The sequence below is a fragment of the Trichomycterus rosablanca genome, chromosome 2, assembly GCF_030014385.1.
Source record: "Trichomycterus rosablanca isolate fTriRos1 chromosome 2, fTriRos1.hap1, whole genome shotgun sequence".
Lineage (NCBI taxonomy): Eukaryota > Metazoa > Chordata > Actinopteri > Siluriformes > Trichomycteridae > Trichomycterus > Trichomycterus rosablanca.
The window spans coordinates 39,908,791-39,930,138 of NC_085989.1; the positions used below are offsets into that span (position 1 = coordinate 39,908,791).

A 21,348-nucleotide genomic window follows, 5' to 3' on the forward strand; every position below is an offset into this window, starting at 1 on the left:
GTACCAGCACAACACACACTAACACACCACCACCATGTCAGTGTCAGTGCAGTGCTGAGAATCATCCACCACCCAAATAATACCTGCTCTGTGGTGGTTCTGTGGGGGTCCTGACCTTTGAAGAACAGCATGAAAGGGGGCTAACAAAGCATGTAGAGAAATAGATGGACTACAGTCAGTAATTGTAGAACTACAAAGTGCTTCTATATGGTAAGTGGAGCTGATATGCTGAAATGGACAGTGAACGTAGAAACAAGGATATATATGTTAAATGTCATTCTTAAATTGCTACAAGCACAGCTTAGATTAAAACCTGTATTTTAGCTGTGGCGGGCCAATCCTTTCAGTGTGAAGTTCCTACAGGTGCTCCGGTTTCCCCCCACAAGTACAAAAACATGCAGTTAGGCCAGTTTAAACTACTTAAAATTGTGTGTGTGTGTCTGCATTGTAATGGACTGGCAACTTGTTCAGGGTTTTTCCTGTCTTTAACCCAATAAATAGGACCCACCGCGATCCTGAACAGGACAAAGTGGTGTAAAAACAAACAATGACTAAATGAATGAATAATAGAAGTCAACGTTAGATTATTACCGAACGATTTATTACAAGCACTTGAAGGGAGCGTTGTTTCTGTTGCATTATGGGAATTGTAGTATTTGAATGGGTGGCTTCAGCTCCACTTCAATAGATGGCAGTAATAATGTCAACATGTGCACTTACCCTCGGGTTTAACTTTTAACCGTTTGATCATTGCTTACAAGAGGCTTTTATTGTTTTTAAATGGACTCAGTTGTACAGTAGCTGCAGATAAGCAAGAGAGTGATAAAAGCGCAGGGTTTCTACTATCTGTTTGTATTAGACTTTTGAAGGATCAAGCCATGTTGACTCCTCTTACAGGCTTTCAGACTCAGATAGCTGCCATCATGGACACACTGAGTAAAACAGCAGTGTTAGAGATCAGTAAACTAGTAGAAATCGAGTGTAAAGTTTTGATATCGGAGTTAAACAGCAGTAAGCAGGAAGCAGAGTTTCTGAGGAAGAGACTGCAGCTGATGGAGAAACACATGCAGCTGAATACCATACACAACCAGGAGTTTATAAACACTGCATCTGCACCAGTACCATCACTACATGATGCTGAAGTTTCACCCAGAACAGAGACTCGATCAGCTGTTAAAAGGTAAGTGTGCTTTTTCATGTATCTGATGCTCAGGTTAAACACCAGTCACTAGAAAGCAAATACACTTGAATTACCAATGTGTTAAATACACCTACTACAGGTGCATTATCTGTATACAATCACTGGGGGTGGCATGGTGGGTAGCACACTGTTGCCTCACAGCAAGAAGGTTCTGGGTTCTGAGTTTTACATGTTCTCCCTGTGTCTGTGTGGGTTTCCTCTGGGAGCTTTGGTTTCCTCCCACAGTCCAAAGACATGCAAGTGAGGTTAACTGGAGATACAAAATTGTCCATGACTGTGTTTGACATTAAAGACTTCAACTGATGTATCTTGTCTAACCAGTAACTACTGTTCCTGTCATAAATGTAACCAAAGTGTAAAACATGACATTAAAATCCTAATAAAGACATAAATCAATGTATACAATCACTGACTGATGATTGTGAACATGTCAAGTATGCTTGTAGTATATTAAAAAAAAAAAAAAAAATTTAAAAATACACTAATAGGCCGCTCAGGTGGCGCAGCGGTAAAATATGCTAGCACACCAGAGCTGGGATGTCGAATACAACGTATCAAATCTCAGCTCTGCCATCCGGGTGGCCTGGGCGGCCACATGAACGACGATATAACTGGTGCAATTATGACCTCTGCGGGCTGATTGATGGCGCCTGCACAGAGTTGGGGAATAATGCACAAGGCTGATCCGCATATGAACTCTCCTCGTGCAGGTGAAAAAAGGCAGTCGGTACTGCACACATGGCAGAGGGGGCGTGTGTCAGTTGCGAAGCTCCTCAGTCAGCAGTGGGGGGTTGTGTTGGAAGAGGTGAAGCATTACACAATCAGGGTAATTTGATACGACTAGATTATGGGAGAAAATTTGGGGGAATATGTTGGAGAAAAAGAGAAAAGACATTTTCCCTACGATTGTTTTTTTTTTTTGTTTTTTTCCTAGAGAGACTGACCTGCAGCAGTTGGATGGATGTGATGCAGCTTTAGCAGACACTCACGTGGCTGCTAAAAAGGATCAAGTTGGTATTTTCTATGTTTTATGAACCTTTTAACCAGAAATGTATTTTGTATAGGTAATTAATGTAAACATTTTGCTTATAGGGGTCTCATTACAGAACCAATTTTTTGCAACATTATGCTGTAAAACGTTTGTCTAAATAAAATCTGAACAAATATTGAAGGTAATATCTTTCTCATACAGCCTGACAGAGACAAGCTGCATGACAGTCTACCACAGCATCAACTGGAAAAACAGTCTACTGTAGTAATTATCAAACAGGAGCTGAATGGAGTGGATTCACTGAATAGCAAAACAGCAAGGCAAAATACACAGGAGCAAGGTAAGTTTATGTTAATATGTTACAGATAGTACTAGTATGTCCTAAAGGAATTGGTATAATAGTGTTTTATAATACAAATTAATGAATACATTTAAAAAAATGTATTAATTGTACAACCACAAATCAGAAAAAGTTGGGACAGTATGGAGAATGCAAAAAAAAAATGCAGTTTCTAACTTTGACTTTTATTACAGTATGAACCCAAGATATACACTGATCAGCCATAACATTAAATCTTTGTTTCTACACTCACTGTCCATTTTATCAGCTCCACTTACCATATAGAAGCACTTTGTAGTTCTACAATTACTGACTGTAGTCCATCTGTTTCTCTACATACTCTTTTAGCCTGCTTTTACCCTGTTCTTCAATGGTCAGGACCCCCACAGAGCAGGTATTATTTGGGTGGTGGATCATTCTCAGCACTGCAGTGACAATGACATGGTGGTGGTGTGTTAGTGTGTGTTGTGCTGGTATGAGTGGATCAGACACAGCAGCGCTGCTGGAGTTTTTAAATACTGTGTCCACTCACTGTCCACTCTATTAGACACTCCTACCTGGTTGGTCCACCTTGTAGATGTAAAGTCAGAGACGATCGCTCATCTATTGCTGCTGTTTGAGTTGGTCATCTTCTAGACCTTCATCAGTGGTCACAGGACGCTGCCCACGGGGTACTGTTGGCTGGATATTTTTGGTTGGTGGACTATTCTCAGTCCAGCAGTGACAGTGAGGTGTTTAAAAACTCCAGCAGCGCTGCTGTCTGATCCACTCATGCCAGCACAACACACACTAACACACCACCACCATGTCGGTGTCACTGCAGTGCTGAGAATGATCCACCACCTAAATAATACCTGCTCTGTAGTGGTCCTGGGAGAGTCCTGACTATTGAATAACAGCATGAAAGGGGGGCTAACAAAGCATGCAGAGAAATAGATGGACTACAGTCAGTAATTGTAGAACTACAAAGTGTTTCTATATGGTAAATGGAGCTGATGGACAGTGAGTGTAGAAAGGAGGTGGTTTTATTGTTATGGCTGATCAGTGTATACAGCAAAGCACTTTAAAAAAAGACATCAAGTACTACAGTATTCAAGCTTTAGGGTCATTGTGTGACATATATCTATTACATGCCACATGTGGGTACACATGATGCTTATGTGTATCACAGTGTGTCATATTACCCATGGTAAAAAAGTAAGAATTTTTGAAGTGTGTGTATGGCCACAACTATACTACTGTCAAGAAGGGCTAGCACAGTTATATGTATACGTGTTGAACAAAATGTATGTAAAAGCTTTTGCTTCTAGATTACAACCTAAGGTCTGATAACTTCTTTAACTATATTGTTTGCTATTTAACCTCTAACCCACAAACAGTTAAAATAACCGGTTTTCCTTAATGTTATTTTTTTTTTTATTACTTTAGCTTGTGTAACTGGCTCCACTACTGCTAAAGAAATACCCATCAAGCCTCGAATGAATAAACCTGCTGATACAAGAACCCAAGCAGTGAAGAGCACTTCAGTTCAACCACTGGACAGAACCTCATCTGGAAAGAAACTGGATGCATCCAATGGACCTGCTGTACAAGTACAATCAAGCTCAAACACCAAAATAAGTTACAGTACTGCTGCACCTAATCATCTTTCACCAAAACCAGTTAAAAGTAGCACCAGCTCCAGATTTCTGGGTGAAAAACGGTTTATTTGCCCACTTTGTGGAAAATGCTTTAAGTGTTCCAGTCAGCTAGAAATACATAAGCGGAGTCACACCGGGGAGAAACCGTACCGGTGCTCACTGTGTGGGAAGAGATATGCACAGAAGGGACATCTGTACACCCACCAGCGCACACATACTGGAGAGAAGCCATATCGCTGCGGCCTCTGCGGGAAAGGTTTTATCCAGAAGTGTTCACTGGACATGCACCAGCTCACCCACACTGGAGAAAAACCCTTCGTCTGTGTCAAATGTGGCAAAGGGTTTACGAAAAAATTCAATCTGAACAAACACTTAGCTTTACATTTTGATCCCACTGGAAGTCTGCATGTGGATTCAGGTCTGTATGAGCGTAACACCAGATAACGGCTGGAAAAAAAAACCTAGACTTTGTGGTACTGACATTTATAAATGGTTTACTTGCAGCCAAGTAAGAACAGGTAAAGGTAAATGTAGTCATTTCTGGAATAAAAAATGTGAGCCATAATTAACTGTGGTTAGGCAGTAATCATAATTAGAAAATGAATTTTTAGAAAAGTTGATTAGCAGGTCTACTGAGATGTCAAACGTCAGCACATAGGATTTATGTTGTTTGTACACAAGATTTTTAATTAAATACAAATATGCCTCAAAAGGTCCAACTGTGTATTATTTGTTTGTGGTTCATGAGAAGGTGGGTGAGGCCCACTAGGGGTCCCACTGTATTATATTTGGAATAAGCTAAACCTAATGTACAACCCCAAATGAGAATAAGTTGGGACAGCATTAAAATGCAAAAAAAAAAAAAAAACACAGAGTTTCTTACATTTACTTTGACTTTTATTTCACTGCAGTCCTGAACCTGAGATATTTAGATAGTTTTGTCTGCTCAACTTAACATTTTATTTATTAATAAACATCCATTCCTGCATTTCAGACCTGCAACACATTCCAGTAAAGCAGTAAAGTATTTACCACTTTGTAATGTTGCTATTCCTTTTCACCACACTTAGACGTTTTACTAGCATAAAATGTTCTAGGATCAACTTAGACAAAAACAGCAATGACCAACTGATGTAAGCTGGTTTCTGTTGCCAAACACTGATCTATTTCTGATGTTTAAGCTGGTTGGTGATCTTCCAGCCTAAAAATAACAAATGTTTGTTACAACTAAGATCCCAAACAAACGTAAAGTACGTAAATGTAAGTTTTTAGCCCTGCTGTTCTGGATTGGGAACAGGATTGGGTAAGACACACAGAGTCGGTATGTCATTCTTGAGGTTATAATTACTCATTTTATTTATTAGTACATACACAAACCTGTGCATAACTGTTTACTGTTTACAAATTTACTGTTTGAGGCGAGTGTGAAAGATATAAAATGCTTGCAGGGTTCACCCAAGTGCAACTTAAGTGTGGTAAACACTGGTATAGATGTTAAATGTTGTTGTTGTTTTTTTTATTTAGCCAAAATGCAATACAGCTTAACTTTGTTTGGTGTGATGGGTCAGTTTGTTTACATTTTACATTTGTTTTACATTTACAGCATTTAGCAGCGATTTTATTCAAAGTGACTTACAGTACTGTGTCATTATATTGTTCAAGCAATTAAGGGTTAAGGGCCTTGCTCAAGGGCCCAAAATTGGCAACCTGGCAGTAGTGGGGCTTAAAGCAGTGACCAATTACTAGTCCAGTACCTTAACCGCGAGGCTACAACTGCCCTGGCAAACCCAAGTTGTTTACATATTTACTGTTTGAGGCAAGTCTGAAATATATAAAATGCTTGCAGGGTTCACCCAAGTATAACGTTAGTGTGGTAAACACTGGGGTGGATCTTAAAAGTCTCTGTTGATTTAGCCAAAATGCAATACAACTTAGCTTTGTTTGGTGTGATGGGTCAGTTTGTTGAATTCACACTTCACAGCAAGCCATGAGTTAATTATTCATTTAATTATTAGGTTAAATGTTGTTGTAATATGTTGTAAGTATTTGTATTTATCAATAAACAATATTCAAATGATTACCATTATATCACTACATAAACTTACAGTTACACCGATTAGGCATAACATTATGACCACCTCCTTGTTTCTACACTCACTGTTCATTTTATCAGCTCCACTTACCATATAGAAGCACTTTGTAGTTCTACAATTACTGACTGTAGTCCATCAGTTTCTCTGCATACTCTGTTAACCTGCTTTTACCCTGTTCTTCAATGGTCAGGACCTCCACAGGGCCACCACAGAGCAGGTATTATTTAGGTGGTGGATCATTCTCAGCACTGCAGTGACACTGACATGGTGGTGGTGTGTTAGTGTGTGTTGTGCTGGTATGAGTGGATCACAGACACAGCAGTGCTGCGGGAGTTTTTAAATACTGTGTCCACTCACTCTCCACTATTAGACACTCCTACCTAGTTGGTCCACCTTGTAGATGTAAAGTCAGAGACGATCGCTCATCTATTGCTGCTGTTTGAGTTGGTTATTTTCTAGACCTTCATCAGTGGTCACAGTACGCTGCCCACGGGGCGCTGTTGCCTGGATGTTTTTGGTTGGTGGACTATTCTCAGTCCAGCAGTGACAGTGAGGTGTTTAAAAACTCCAGCAGTGTCTGCTGCTGTGTCTGATCCACTCATGCCAGCACAACACACACTAACACACCACCACCATGTCAGTGTCACTGCAGTGCTGAGAATGATCCACCACCCGAATAATACCTACTCTGTAGTGGTCCTGTGAGGGTCCTGACCATTGAAGAACAAGGTGAAAGCAGGCTAAAAAAGCATGTAGAGAAACTGTAGTTCTACAATTACTGACTGTAGTCCATCAAAGTGTTTCTATATGATAAGTGGAGCTGATAAAATGGACAGTGAGTGTAGAGACAAGGTGGTCATAATGTTATGCCTGATCGGTGTATGTATGTACTGCATAAAATGTTCTAAGATCAACTTAGACAACTGGTGTAAGCTGGTTTCTGTTGCCAAACCCTGATCTATTGCTGGAGTTTAAGCTGGTCACTGCTGGTTGGTGATCATACAGCTTAAAAATAAAAAATGTTGGTTACAACTAAGATCCCAAACATACATTTAAGGTAAATGTGTCCATTTAAATCCAGCATAAACATCTTCAGGACAACAAAACGTGGAAACATAAGCTTCCGAATATTAATCTAAGCTAAATGAGATTATTCAGCTCTGGTGTTATGGTGTAAACCAGCTCTTTAATGGAGGAGCAGTACTGGGAGAGACAGACTGGGGTTATAATTACACTGTCCAGTTTTGGAAGCCACACCGGACCAGCTGTTCTATTCTAACAGTTACGGTAATCAATCCCATGATACCTTTCGGCTGTTCAGAGCACAATAAAGTAGTAAAATAGCGATAAGAAGCAGGTAAAGCCAGTGAAACAAAACACTGATAATATAGAAGTGTCGCTTCACTTTACATCTGCTGGTTTGTTTCACAGCGCTGTAGATTAAAATGGTGGAAACCATGGTGAGCAGCTCGCATTTTCAGAGCCAGTTAGCGTCCATTATGGAGATGTTAGCCAAGACGGCGGTGCTGGAGATAGGGAAGCTGGTGGAGGAGAGCCATGCTGTGTTTAAAAGAGAGCTTTCTCGGAGGATAAGTGAAAACGAAAGTCTGAAGAATAAGTGTGATTTACTGGAGAGTGAGCTGAGAGCCAGCAGGAGGAGTGCTCAGAAGATAGCCGAACTACTACAGAATGCTAAAACTGCTGCTACCGCTGCTGCTGCTAATAAAGGTGACATTATCTACTAAACATACAGCATATGTTATCATTTCTACCTTATATAACATGTATTGCACGTGTATTACTGCTTTCCCCTAAGTACCAACATTTACTGACAAGAGTCATAGCCACAGGCAGCTGTAGCCTAGTGGTTAAGTTACTGGACTAGTAATCGAAAGGTCGCTGGATCAAGCCCCACCACTGCCAGGTTATCACTGTTGGACCCTTGAGCAAGGTCCTTAACCCTCAATTGCTTAGGCAGTATACTGTCACAGTACAGTACTGTACAGTAATGTAAATATCCTTATATGTAGGGGGTGGCTTAGTGGGTAGCACTGTCGCCTCACAGCAAGAAGGTCCTGGGTTCGATCCCCAGGTGGGCTGGTCCGGGTCCTTTCTGTGTGGAGTTTGCATGTTCTCCCCGTGTCCGTGTGGGTTTCCTCCGGGAGCTCCGGTTTCCTCCCACAGTCCAAAGACATGCAAGTGATGTGAACTGGAGATACAAAATTGTCCATGACTGTGTTTGACATTACTATACTTATGAACTGATGAATCTTGTGTAACGAGTAACTACCGTTCCTGTCATGAATGTAACCAAAGTGTAAAACATGACGGTAAAATCCTAATAAACAAACAAAATTAAGCACGCAACATTTGTCAGTTTTACCTTATATAACATTTATTGCACGTATATAACTGCTTTCCCCTAATTACCAGCATTTATTTTAGCAAAGATGCGCTTTTAAATGCACTGACAAGAGTCATGTCCTTATATGTACCCAGGTACCATGTTCGGTGGGTAGCACTGTTGCCTCACAGCAAGAAGGTCCTGGGTTCGATCCCCAGGTGGGCCGGTCCGGGTTATTTCTGTGTAGAGTTTGCATGTTCTCTTCATGTCTGCGTGGGTTTCCTCCGGTTGCTCTGGTTTCCTTCAACAGTCTAAAGACATGCAAGTGATGTGAACTGGAGATACAAAATTGTCCATGAGTGTGTGTGTTTGACATTAAACGTGTGAACTGATGAATCTTGTGTAACGAGTAACTGCCGTTCCTGTCATGAATGTAACCAAAGTGTAAAACATGACGGTAAAATCCTAATAAATAAATAAGTAAATAAATGTTCTTGGGTACACCTTCTTAGTATTGAAACTTAAAAGGTGCACTTGTCAGTATTTCTGAACAAATCGAGACATCATAAAACTAATAAAATGATTACATACGAATGCCTTAAAACACAGTAATGTAAACCAATCTTGGCTGTTTTGTTTACATTCTTAATTGTGTCAAGTTTTTAGACTGTCCTTCAATAGCCCATCCCTCCACCATGATCTTTATCTCAAGCCAAGTCAAATGTATTTGTATAGCACGTCTTACAATAGACATTGTCTCAAAGCAACTTTACACAATCCAGGACCGACAGACCAAACCCCCTGTTGAGCAAGCCGAAAGCAAAAATGACAAGAAAATAAACTCCCCTTAAAATTATAGGAAGAAACCTTGAGAAGAACCAGACCCAGCAGGGGCCTCCATCCTCCTTGTGTGGTCTGGAGAATAATTTGAATGAACAGGATTTACACAAATCAGAAACACACAAAGTTAACCTAAACTAAAAGGTATTGCTAGCAAAAAATAAACAAGCAATTCTGCTCGGGAGTACTTCGGAATACAATTTTTCACTTAACAGTCTGCCGCTGCATCAAGAAAATAACCTGAAACTCAATTACACAAAGAGAAGTCCATATGTCAGCTATAGGTCAAATGCTGTAGAGTTCTCTGGGCCAATGTCTAGAAGTTCCACGAGTCCACATTTCAGCAAAAAAAAAAAGAACATTGGGTTCACCATGCCAAAGATAAAAAGGACCATCCAGACTGTTGTCAGTGTAAAATGCAGAAGCCAAAATCTGTCAATGTATGGTGCATCAAGACCCACAGCATGGGTTCAAACCTCCTCACAGTATACTTAATAATCAAGTGTGTCTATATACGAATAAACAAGAATTACTAATGTTTACAAAATATTTTGTTCATTAATTAGCAATAATTGTTGAGATGAAGGAGCTTCCTAAAATTCTAAATGGAAACCTTGGCTAACAAGCCAAAGCAAGGCGGCACGGTGGCTAAGTGGGTAGCACTGTCGCCTCACAGCAAAAAGGTTCTGGGTTCGATCACCAGGTGGGGTGGTCCGGGTCCTTTCTGTGTGGAGTTTGCATGTTCTCCCCATGTTCTCGTGGGTTTCCTTTGGGTGCTCCGGTTTCCTCCCACAGTCCAAAGACATGCTAGTGAGATGAATTGCAGATACTAAATTGTCCATGGCTGTGTTTGATATAACCTTGTGTGAAATGATGAACCTTGTGTAATGAGTAACTACCGTTTCGATCATGAATGTAACCAAAGTGTAAAACATGACGTTAAAATCCTAATAAACAATAAACAAGCCAAAGCGAAACACAAGTTATTGTCAAATTATTGTCAGTACCAGTTTCATCATTGGTTTGATAATCTGCATGTAAAAGGTTGATGAAACCACAAGTTGTCCCCAGACACGTGCAGGATTTTACAGTTGTTTTTTTTTTTTTTTTTTTTGCTAAGAAAGAATTAGAAACGTTTCCTAAAATATGACTCACAACCACCAAGACAAATTAGAAGAATAAACAGATAAAACAAAAATAGAACTTGTGTGCAATATCTCAGCTGGTCCTGTTTAAATAAAGAAGGGTTTGGACATGTGATCTCAGGCATCATACCCAGATTTAAGCCTGGAGGTGGGACTCTGATCATGATATGAGGTTGCTTTTCCACAAATGGTACTTGGCATTACATGGCGTTTAAGGAGAACATAAATAGTGTGATATACTAGGGTATATTGGAGTAGGATTTAATATTACATGCCAAACTAGAAACTAAATCTGGACATTTCAACAAGACAAAAAACCCAGCATGGGATTCAAACCCCTGGAATTTAGGCACTACTGATTCCTTTAAAAAGAGGTTTAAGCAAAAAAATAGGTTTAATGTAAAATTTCCATGACCAAAAGTCTGATATATGGACACCCCCTCTATATTAAGTTCAGGTGTTTTAGGTACAACCTATGCTGACAAGTATAAAATCAGTGGAGCAACAGTTTAAGAAACACCCTTTACAGTTCCAGCATGTCTGCTACGCAGATGATACCCAACTCTACCTTGCCTTCAAACCATCCATCTCTTTTCCTCCCACCTCGCTTACCTCATGTATCCAGGAACTTAAATCCTGGCTGCATTCAAATTTCTTGCTGCTTAATCCCCTTAAGACTGAGCTTCTTTACGTGGGCACTAAAACTACACTTTCTTCTTTCACAAACTCTCCCCTCCTCATTGGGAATGTTTCCATCACACCTTCCAACTGTGTATGCAATCTTGGTGTTCTGTTTGACCCTCTGCTTTCATTCGGTCCTCATGTGAAATCACTATCCAAATCAGCCTATCTTCAGCTTCGCAATATTACTCGTCTCCGTCCCTATCTTTCATTTGAGGTGGCGGAAACACTGATGCACGCTTTTGTCACCAGCCGTTTGGACTACTGCAATTCCTTATTGCACGGACTTCCCGCCAAAACCCTCCGTCCCCTGCAAACTATACAAAATGCAGCTGCTCGGGTCCTGACATTTACCCGAAAGTTTGACCACATCACCCCTGTTTTGGAAGAACTACATTGGCTGCCAATTTCCATGCGCATTAAATATAAAATTCTGGTCTTGACTTTTAAAGCACTTCATGGTCTTGCTCCCGCCTATCTTACTAAACTCCTCACACATCACACACCATCACGCAAACTAAGGTCGTCAGACACGAATCAACTATCTGTTCCTAGATTTAGGATGTCCACTATGGGCGGCAGATCCTTCAGCGTTGCCGCCCCAACACTGGAACTCTCTGCCCTCGACTCTTCGCTCTATTTCTTCTCTTTCTGCTTTCAAGGTGTCTCTAAAAACCCATCTCTTCTCACAACATTTTCATTCTACTTCTTGAACTTATATCTCTAACCTATCCTTACTCACTGTCGGTTTGTTTTTGTTTTGTTTTGCCTTGTCTTGTTTTGCGTGTTGTCGTTTGTTTTCACTTTTTATTACTGTACAGCGACCTTGAGCTTGGTGAAAGGCGCTATATAAGTTGAACTTATTATTATTATTATTATTATTAACTATGACTTTGCCATATTGTACTTTTCTTGTCCACTGTATATTTTTAATGCATCATGTTTGCAAAAAGATGCAGCAATATGTTATGCTTGCCCACCACAGCTGAAATCCGGGTTTAAATGTCAGTGGTGCTGTTGGCTTGCCATGTTTCTACAAAAAGACATGATTGGCTATGTCTCAGGGGGATGGTTGAAGCCTTGTGATGGATTTGCATCCTTACCAGGGTATTCTTAATATTGTTGTATAAGCACTGTGGATGTATATTTAATGTAATTATAAAAGATGTTTAAGGGTAATAATAGGTTTAATGTAATGTAATCTATTAGTTATTTCTCATTTACATTTTCAGCATTTAGCAGACGCTTTTTTCCAAAGCGACTTACACAATGAGCGGAACATGATGAGCAATTGAGGGTTAAGGGCCTTGCTCAGGGACCCAACAGTGGCAACTTGGTGGTGGCGGGGCTTAAACCGGCAACCTTCTGTTTACTAGTCCAGTACCTTAACCACTGAGCTATCACTGACCCCTGAACTCATGATTTCTCATGACTTTTATTCTATATAAGACTAATACTGAATGTAATTCAGTCCCAATTTACCAGTAACATTTGTATGACATTTTATTGAACAGAAGTTGTACATCGGCCCACCATCGATGGTGTGTTTGGGAAAGAATGGTGTATGGACTTATGGAAAGAGAAAGAACCTGTGGCGGCCCAGCTGAGTCAGAGCCAAGTGGACCCCTGTGTCATAGAGGTGTGTGTGTAAATACTAATAACAATATTATAAACAGATGATATACAGTCATATGCATATGCTTTTAGCCATGTAGTGTATAAAAGAAAGAAAGGAACAACAATGATGACAAGAACCTGTTGCTAAGTGTTGATTTATTATAAGGGTTTGTCACCAAGTACTGACTTCATAGGGTGTTGTATCATTTGCACATGCTGCTAAAATGAGGCTGTTAACATGTCATAGTAATACTAAAATAGATTACTAATGATCTGGCTATGATGCGTGTTCTAAATTAGAACAGAACACAAAACATGGTCAGTTATTTGTACTAGATGTTCTAAGAGCTTTTGTGAGCTTTTATAAGTGTGATATTTTGTGGAATCTACTAATTATTCTATTTCTACTTATTAGTCAATTGATCTGATGGATGACGATGGACCTGAGATGATTATCATCAATGACGAAATACTGAAAAAAACCTCCAGCAAACACAAGCCACAAGCAGACACAATGAGAAACAATGAGAAAGGTGTGTTGAATGGAAACAGAAGTGAATGATCTTATAAGTGCACTTGGTGGGAGAACATCATATTAAAGCAGTTGCTTGTACAGTACCCAACTGTACCTACCCAACTTCACTCACTGTCTGTGAGGAGTTTCACAAGGTTTCCCGTGTCCATGTGGGTATTCACACAGGCTACTCCGGCTTTCTTTACCTCCCAAATACATCCATATATTTAGTACTATATGTACTGTATAGTACTTTAGTACTATAGCATGTTTTTATACACTGATAAGCCTGAACATTAGAACCGGTCCACAAAAATGTGCATTGCATGCCATATTTTGTATCAGTTTTGCTAACTGTGGTCAGGAATATACACCGATCAGCCATAACATTATGCGACCTCCTTGTTTCCACACTCAATGTCCATTTTATCAGCTCAAATTACCATATAGAAGCACTTTGTAGTTTTACGATTACTGACTGTAGTCCATCTGTTTCTCTGCATGATTTTTAGCCTGCAAATAAGGGTCGGGGCTCAACATCACTTAGTTCTTTTTAGTTTGAAAAGAACATTTCTAAGTACAGGATTGCAAATAATTTAGGGCTTTTCCATCTATCGTGCATATAATATTATTAGAAGATTCAGGGAATCCATAGAACCTGTTACATGTGTGTGGATTTTGAGCTCTCAGATGGCACTGCATCAGAAACTGTCATGCTACTGTGTTAAATATAGCCACATAGGCTCAGGATTACCTCAGAAAATCGTTGTCACTTAACACAGTCTACCGCTGCATCAAGAAATGGCCTGGCAAAGCCTGGCATTAAGTTACACTGTTTTGTAATATGTAATTTGTTTTGTTTAATGATCTGAAATAATTTTATGTGAAATTAATGCAATATCAATGGCAATCAGAAAGAGGGCAAATTCTTTTTTAAGCCAATGTAGAATTGTTTTGTTAATGCATTTTCTCCCTTTTCTCCCGACTTTTAGCACGTCCAATTGCCCAATTGTCACGCTTTCTCTCCACTAATGCCGATCCTGCTCTGATTTTGAGTAGAACGAAGCTAACCCATGCCCCCTCTGACACGTGGGCAGCAGCCGTATGCATTTTGTCACCCACACTAGGCGAGTGCATATATGCGAATCAGCACTGTGTATGGAGAGACACACCCTGATCTGCACTCTTTCCCCGTCTCTGTGCAGCAACCATCAATCAGCCAGCAGAGGTCATAGTGCATCAGTTACGAGGAGTCCCTATCCGGCTTAATACCCACCCCTGTATGAACAACAGGCCAATCGTTGTTCATGTGGCCACTCAGCCCAGCCGGATGGCAGAGCTGAGATTCGATATGATGTATTCGAAATTCCAGCTTTGGTGTGCTAGCATGTGTTTTTACCGCTGCGCCACCTGAGCGGTGTGTACCAAATTCTTAATCTTAGTCAGTAACATTGTGTCACAATGTAGTGTTTACATGGGCATTATCACTAGTTTTATAGCAGTGATTATAATTAAATAGTTTGTGATCAATATTATATTGCCCAGCCGTATGGTTCCGTTGGTATTATATATTTTATTGTGTTGATTTGTAGGACCTGCCGTGTCCAGTATGGACAGCAGTGTGAACCAAAGCGGTGACGATTTCATCACCTACACAGTACCTACAGACAACATGCCACAGAGGAGTGCTGCCGATCCAACTATTGACCCCAGACCATCTACGCTCGAAGATGCTTCGACTTCATCGAATATGACAGCCGAGGAGTTCGGTGGGTTTTACCCTGCTAACGTACACATAAACCCGTCCACAAACCTCACCAGCATTACAGAGCAGAAGAAGTTTGAGTGTGTTTTCTGTGGGAAGAACTTTAATTACCTAAGCTATCTGAAAGTGCACTTACGGACACACTCCGGCGAGAAGCCTTTTGCTTGTACGGTGTGCGGCAAGCGTTTTGCCCAGAAGCCGTATTTAAAAATACATATGCGCACACACTCTGGAGAGAGACCCTATTCGTGCATGGAGTGTTCCAAGAGCTTTTCACAGAAGAGTTCACTCAATATACACCTCCGTAGTCACACCGGAGAGAAACCGTACAGCTGTGTGGACTGCGGTAAACGCTACACCTATAAACACGGTTTTAACATCCATCAGTGTAACAGCTAAACCTGCATCAGTGTTACAGCTGGTACTGTACATGAGGTTAAAAGTTAGAATACACATTAAAAAGACATGTATGTCGTGGCGTTCCTGGGATAACTAAGACCTTTGCGACTGTTCTTTTGCTGTGACCTGAACGACTGAAAAACGTACTACAAGCCCAAATCAGAAAAAGTTGGGACAGTATGGAAAATGCTGGAGTGTGAGTGTTTTTTTTTCATTTACTTTGACTTTTATTTCATTGCAGACAGTATAAACCAAGATGTTACATGTTTTGTTTGGTCATCTTCATTTCATTTGATAATATACAGTGTATCACAAAAGTGAGTACACCCCTCACATTTCTGCAGATATTTAAGTATATCTTTTCATGGGACAACACTGACAAAATGACACTTTGACACAATGAAAAGTAGTCTGTGTGCAGCTTATATAACAGTGTAAATTTATTCTTCCCTCAAAATAACTCAATATACAGCCATTAATGTCTAAACCACCGGCAACAAAAGTGAGTACACCCCTTAGTGAAAGTTCCTGAAGTGTCAATATTTTGTGTGGCCACCATTATTTTCCAGAACTGCCTTAACTCTCCTTGGCATGGAGTTTACCAGAGCTTCACAGGTTGCCACTGGAATGCTTTTCCACTCCTCCATGATGACATCACGGAGCTGGCGGATATTCGAGACTTTGCGCTCCTCCACCTTCCGCTTGAGGATGCCCCAAAGATGTTCTATTGGGTTTAGGTCTGGAGACATGCTTGGCCAGTCCATCACCTTTACCCTCAGCCTCTTCAATAAAGCAGTGGTCGTCTTAGAGGTGTGTTTGGGGTCATTATCATGCTGGAACACTGCCCTGCGACCCAGTTTCCGGAGGGAGGGGATCATGCTCTGCTTCAGTATTTCACAGTACATATTGGAGTTCATGTGTCCCTCAATGAAATGTAACTCCCCAACACCTGCTGCACTCATGCAGCCCCAGACCATGGCATTCCCACCACCATGCTTGACTGTAGGCATGACACACTTATCTTTGTACTCCTCACCTGATTGCCGCCACACATGCTTGAGACCATCTGAACCAAACAAATTAAACTTGGTCTCATCAGACCATAGGACATGGTTCCAGTAATCCATGTCCTTTGTTGACATGTCTTCAGCAAACTGTTTGCGGGCTTTCTTGTGTAGAGACTTCAGAAGAGGCTTCCTTCTGGGGTGACAGCCATGCAGACCAATTTGATGTAGTGTGCGGCGTATGGTCTGAGCACTGACAGGCTGACCCCCCACCTTTTCAATCTCTGCAGCAATGCTAACAGCACTCCTGCGCCTATCTTTCAAAGACAGCAGTTGGATGTGATGCTGAGCACGTGCACTCAGCTTCTTTGGACGACCAACGCGAGGTCTGTTCTGAGTGGACCCTGCTCTTTTAAAACGCTGGATGATCTTGGCCACTGTGCTGCAGCTCAGTTTCAGGGTGTTGGCAATCTTCTTGTAGCCTTGGCCATCTTCATATAGCGCAACAATTCGTCTTTTAAGATCCTCAGAGAGTTCTTTGCCATGAGGTGCCATGTTGGAACTTTCAGTGACCAGTATGAGAGAGTGTGAGAGCTGTACTACTAAATTGAACACACCTGCTCCCTATGCACACCTGAGACCTAGTAACACTAACAAATCACATGACATTTTGGAGGGAAAATGACAAGCAGTGCTCAATTTGGACATTTAGGGGTGTAGTCTCTTAGGGGTGTACTCACTTTTGTTGCCGGTTGTTTAGACATTAATGGCTGTATATTGAGTTATTTTGAGGGAAGAATAAATTTACGCTGTTATATAAGCTGCACACAGACTACTTTTCATTGTGTCAAAGTGTCATTTTGTCAGTGTTGTCCCATGAAAAGATATACTTAAATATCTGCAGAAATGTGAGGGGTGTACTCACTTTTGTGATACACTGTACATCCATTCCTGCATATCAGGCCTGCAACACACTTTAGAAAAGGGCTAGAAGTGAAGTAAACAGGTGATTGTAATTATTATTTGGTACAAACGCAGTATCCACAAAAGGCTGAGTCTTTGAGAGTATAATTGAAATATTTAAAAACGTGGACCAAAGACTAAAGACCATCCAGACTGTTATCAGCAATAAGTCCAAAAGTCAGGGTCTGTCATGGTATGGGGCTGTGTTAGTTAGTGCTCTTGGAACAGTTAATTTACACTTCTGTAATTGCAGTATTAATGAACAAAAGTAATCGAGAAGAGGGTACGGGTACTGGACTGGCCTGCCTGCAGTCCTGACATGTCCCCTATAGAGAATGTGTGGAGAATTTTGAAACCAAAAACAAGACAACTGTTGGACAATTACACCTGAAACATTTCATTGCTTGGTATCCTTGATGCTAAAACATCTTATGAGTGTTGTGAGAAGGAATGGCAACATTACAAAGTGGTAAATGCATTACCGTTCCATTCTTTTGGAATGTGTTGCAGGCCTGAAATGCAGGAACGTATGTTTATTAATAAATAGGGATGTAACGATACACTCTACCCATGATGCGATGCGATTCACGATACTGGGTTTTACGATACGATTTTTTTTTTTACGAAATTCGTGGAATTTTTGAATTGGTTATTAACTGTCTTGTGGTGCATCGTTACATCCCTATTAATAAATGTACTGAAATTGAGAAAATGGTGAATATCTTGGGCTCATACTTTCTGCAGTGTAATAAAAGGCAGAGTAAATAGCGGAAACACTGGACTGTCCCAAATTCTTCTAATTTAGGGTTGTGCTTTGCCCAAACAAGGTGAATTAGTATAGAGAAAAAAAGTGAACCGGTATGAGAGCCAGGAAGCCAAAGTTTATCAGTATTGCTGATAAACAAAGGCAAAAGCATTTAAAAGGGAAATTTCAAAAAGCTCTGTACACCTCTCAGAATTGAACCGTGGATTGGAATGTCAGGAACTTCACTTGGGTCCCACCATCCAAGCATCCCTAAGTAATCTGTACAAGCAATTGTTTGGATAAAACACTTAAGCTGACCTTATACTAAGAGAAAATGTGTCTGAAAGCTTTGTCAGAAGTTTAAAGCTGCTGAAACATGGGTGAAACAAGCCTTACAATGTCATCGGCCGGGAAGCTGCCACCCAACAAAGAAACCTGCTTCTGATTCAAGGACAAAGAAAGGGTTGTCTGGACAAAATGTATCTGGTCATGAAGAAAGGATTGAGTTCTTTGTGCCCAGACCTTAATTTTCTCAACACTATGTGCACTGTGTTGAAAATGCAAAGTCTGTGCCAGAAAATTAAGAACATTTTTCTTTTTTAAATCCTGACAAGAGGTCAAAAACTCAGAGCTGTGCAAAAAGCTTGTTGATGGCTATGAACACCAGCAGATACACATGACCAATATTAGTTTTACTGTACGTACACTGATCACCCATAACATTAAAACCACCTTGTTTCTACACTCACTGTCCATTTTATCAGCTCCACCATATACAAGCACTTTGTAGTTCTACAATTACTGACTGTAGTCCATCTGTTTCTCTGCATGCTTTTTTAGCCCCTTTCATGCTGTTCTTCAATGGTCAGGACCACTACAGAGCAGGTATTATTTAGGTGGTGGATTATTCTCAGCACTGCAGTGACACTGACATGGTGCTGGTATGAGTGGATCAGACACAGCAGCGCTGCTGGACTTTTTTCAAATCAGAATCACTTTATTTCACCAGGTATGTTACACATACAAGGAATTTGCTTTGGTGATTTACATAATAGTCCACATAGTAGTACACACAATACACATAATAGTACAGATAATTACACATGTATGACATGTAACGTAACATATTTAACAGACCCGACAGCACACTGACTGTTAACCAGTATTTACCAACATTTAACCAAGAGAACAACTGTGGTTAAGAAGTGTTACAGCTCTGGGGAAAAAGCTGTTAGCAGTAATACAGTGTTAGCGAAATACCGTGTCCACTCTATTAGACACTCCTACCTAGTTGGTCCACCTTGTAGAGTCAGAGACGATCGCTCATCTATTGCTGCTGTCTGAGTTGGTCATCTTCTAGACCTTCATCAGTGGTCACAGGTAGCTGTCTACGGGGCGCTGTTGGCTGGATATTTTTGGTTGGTGGACTATTCTCAGTCCAGCAGTGACAGTGTGGTGTTTAAAAACTCCATCAGCATTGCTGTGTCTTATCCACTCATACCAGCACAACACACTCAAACTCAACTCAACTCAAAAGAAGCTTTATTGGCATGGCAAAATAGGACAGTCGTATTGCCAAAGCTCAGTTACAGAGAAATAAAAGAATAAAAATAACAGTAAGAACAAATATATACAAAACAGTTACAATAGGTGCAAAAATATAAAATAGAATAAAATAATAATAAAAACAGTGCAAATAATAACATTTAAAAAGGTGACATTTATAATATTGAGGTAGTAAAAAAAAGTTTGTTGTGTGTGTGTTTGAGACATGGTCACCCACTGTCCCTCACACACTAACACACTACCACCATGTCAGAGTCACTGCAGTGCTGAGAAATAATACCTACTCTGTAGTGGCCCTGTGGGGGTCCTGACCATTGAAGAACTGCATGAAAGGGACTACAGTCAGTAATTGTAGAACTACAAAGTGCTTCTATATGGTAAGTGGAGCTGATAAAATGGACAGTAAGTGTAGAAACAAGGAGGTGGTTTTAATGTTATGGCTGATCAGTGTGTATGTTAAACCCAACAGATTTGTTGTTTTATTTTATTTTCATGTTTTTCCACCCCTTTATTCTGGACAGGGTTGTGTTGGGTCCAGTTTTGACGTAATCTCTGGGCGCAATTCAGTAACACTCCATAAACAAGACGAGAACTCTATTGCAGCCTGGTCTCAAACACAGCCAATCAGGTCAGTCCGTAGACTGGCCAATTGCACTCCTGAAGATTTGAACTGTGGATCCCAGCAGTAGTGGGTTAGCGCAGTTTACCACTGCACCACTCAAGCGCCCAGATTTGGTCTTATTTTTTGGGGGGGAAACTTAGTCAGTTTCTAAATGAAGTATTGTTTGGATAAAGTATGTGTTCCAATGATTCACTGCTGTACATGTTTTTTACAGGTGTATGTAAACTTTTGACTTTAGATGTAGAATTAATTTTAGACACGTACACTGTGCATTGTGCAAACTGGCACATTAAAGTCATATCAAAGAACACGAATGAATTTTGCGCATGGAAGTGTTTTTGTAGCATCAGCTGTATTATTCATGTATTCGAATTTTTACATCATACATCTATTTTTTTGCAAATGCCATCCAAGAGTATATTAGGAATGTGTGATAAATTACTATTATTATTTATTATTTTTGTATATCCAACGGATGTTTGTTACTAGACTAAGTGAAGTTACTGTCAGCAACATTTGTATTTTATACGTTTGTGTTTTCATTTTACCAGGTTTATACTAATATTTCTTCCTTTATTAATAAATTGTTCTTTAAAGATTCATGCAATTGTTTATTCTTTTTTTTTTTTTTAATGCATTTTCTCCCCATCTTCCTCCCGATTTAGCACACTCAATTTTTTTGGTCTCCCACTGCTGAGAGATACCAGATTGCATCCAAGGAGAGCACGTCACTGTACACGCCTCTTCTGACACGTGTACAGCCCTCCTCTTCTCGCCCGTGCACTCTGCACAGGTGTCTCTTACACCAATCAGGGTCCTTACACAGCGTATGACCCACCCACCCACACATAGTCCGGCCCCCACCCTGCAGATACGGT

At 40.4% G+C, this 21,348-nt stretch overlaps 2 protein-coding genes across 4 annotated transcripts; both read left to right on the plus strand.

The window, feature by feature from the left end:
* The first annotated feature begins 738 nt into the window (after positions 1-738).
* Positions 739-4,958, plus strand: LOC134333444 (zinc finger protein 239). Its single transcript, XM_063015429.1, has 4 exons — positions 739-1,180; positions 2,136-2,211; positions 2,394-2,532; positions 3,961-4,958. The coding sequence occupies exons 1-4, from the start codon at positions 879-881 to the stop codon at positions 4,614-4,616; spliced, it is 1,173 nt and encodes a 390-aa protein (XP_062871499.1). The 5' UTR covers positions 739-878; the 3' UTR covers positions 4,617-4,958.
* A 2,662-nt stretch (positions 4,959-7,620) lies between these two features.
* LOC134333454 (zinc finger protein 8-like) lies at positions 7,621-21,024 on the plus strand. Of its 3 annotated transcripts, XR_010015385.1 has the most exons (6): positions 7,621-7,993; positions 12,790-12,914; positions 13,308-13,425; positions 14,999-15,175; positions 19,123-19,291; positions 20,370-21,024. XR_010015385.1 is itself a non-coding variant. In XM_063015450.1 (5 exons), the coding sequence occupies exons 1-5, from the start codon at positions 7,711-7,713 to the stop codon at positions 20,390-20,392; spliced, it is 726 nt and encodes a 241-aa protein (XP_062871520.1). In that variant the 5' UTR covers positions 7,621-7,710; the 3' UTR covers positions 20,393-21,024. The 3 variants fall into 3 exon arrangements, 2 of the variants coding, with proteins under 2 accessions (XP_062871520.1, XP_062871510.1); XM_063015450.1 differs by lacking the exon at positions 19,123-19,291; XM_063015440.1 differs by lacking the exons at positions 19,123-19,291; positions 20,370-21,024 and having other exon boundaries at positions 14,999-15,837.
* Positions 21,025-21,348: the final 324 nt, after the last annotated feature.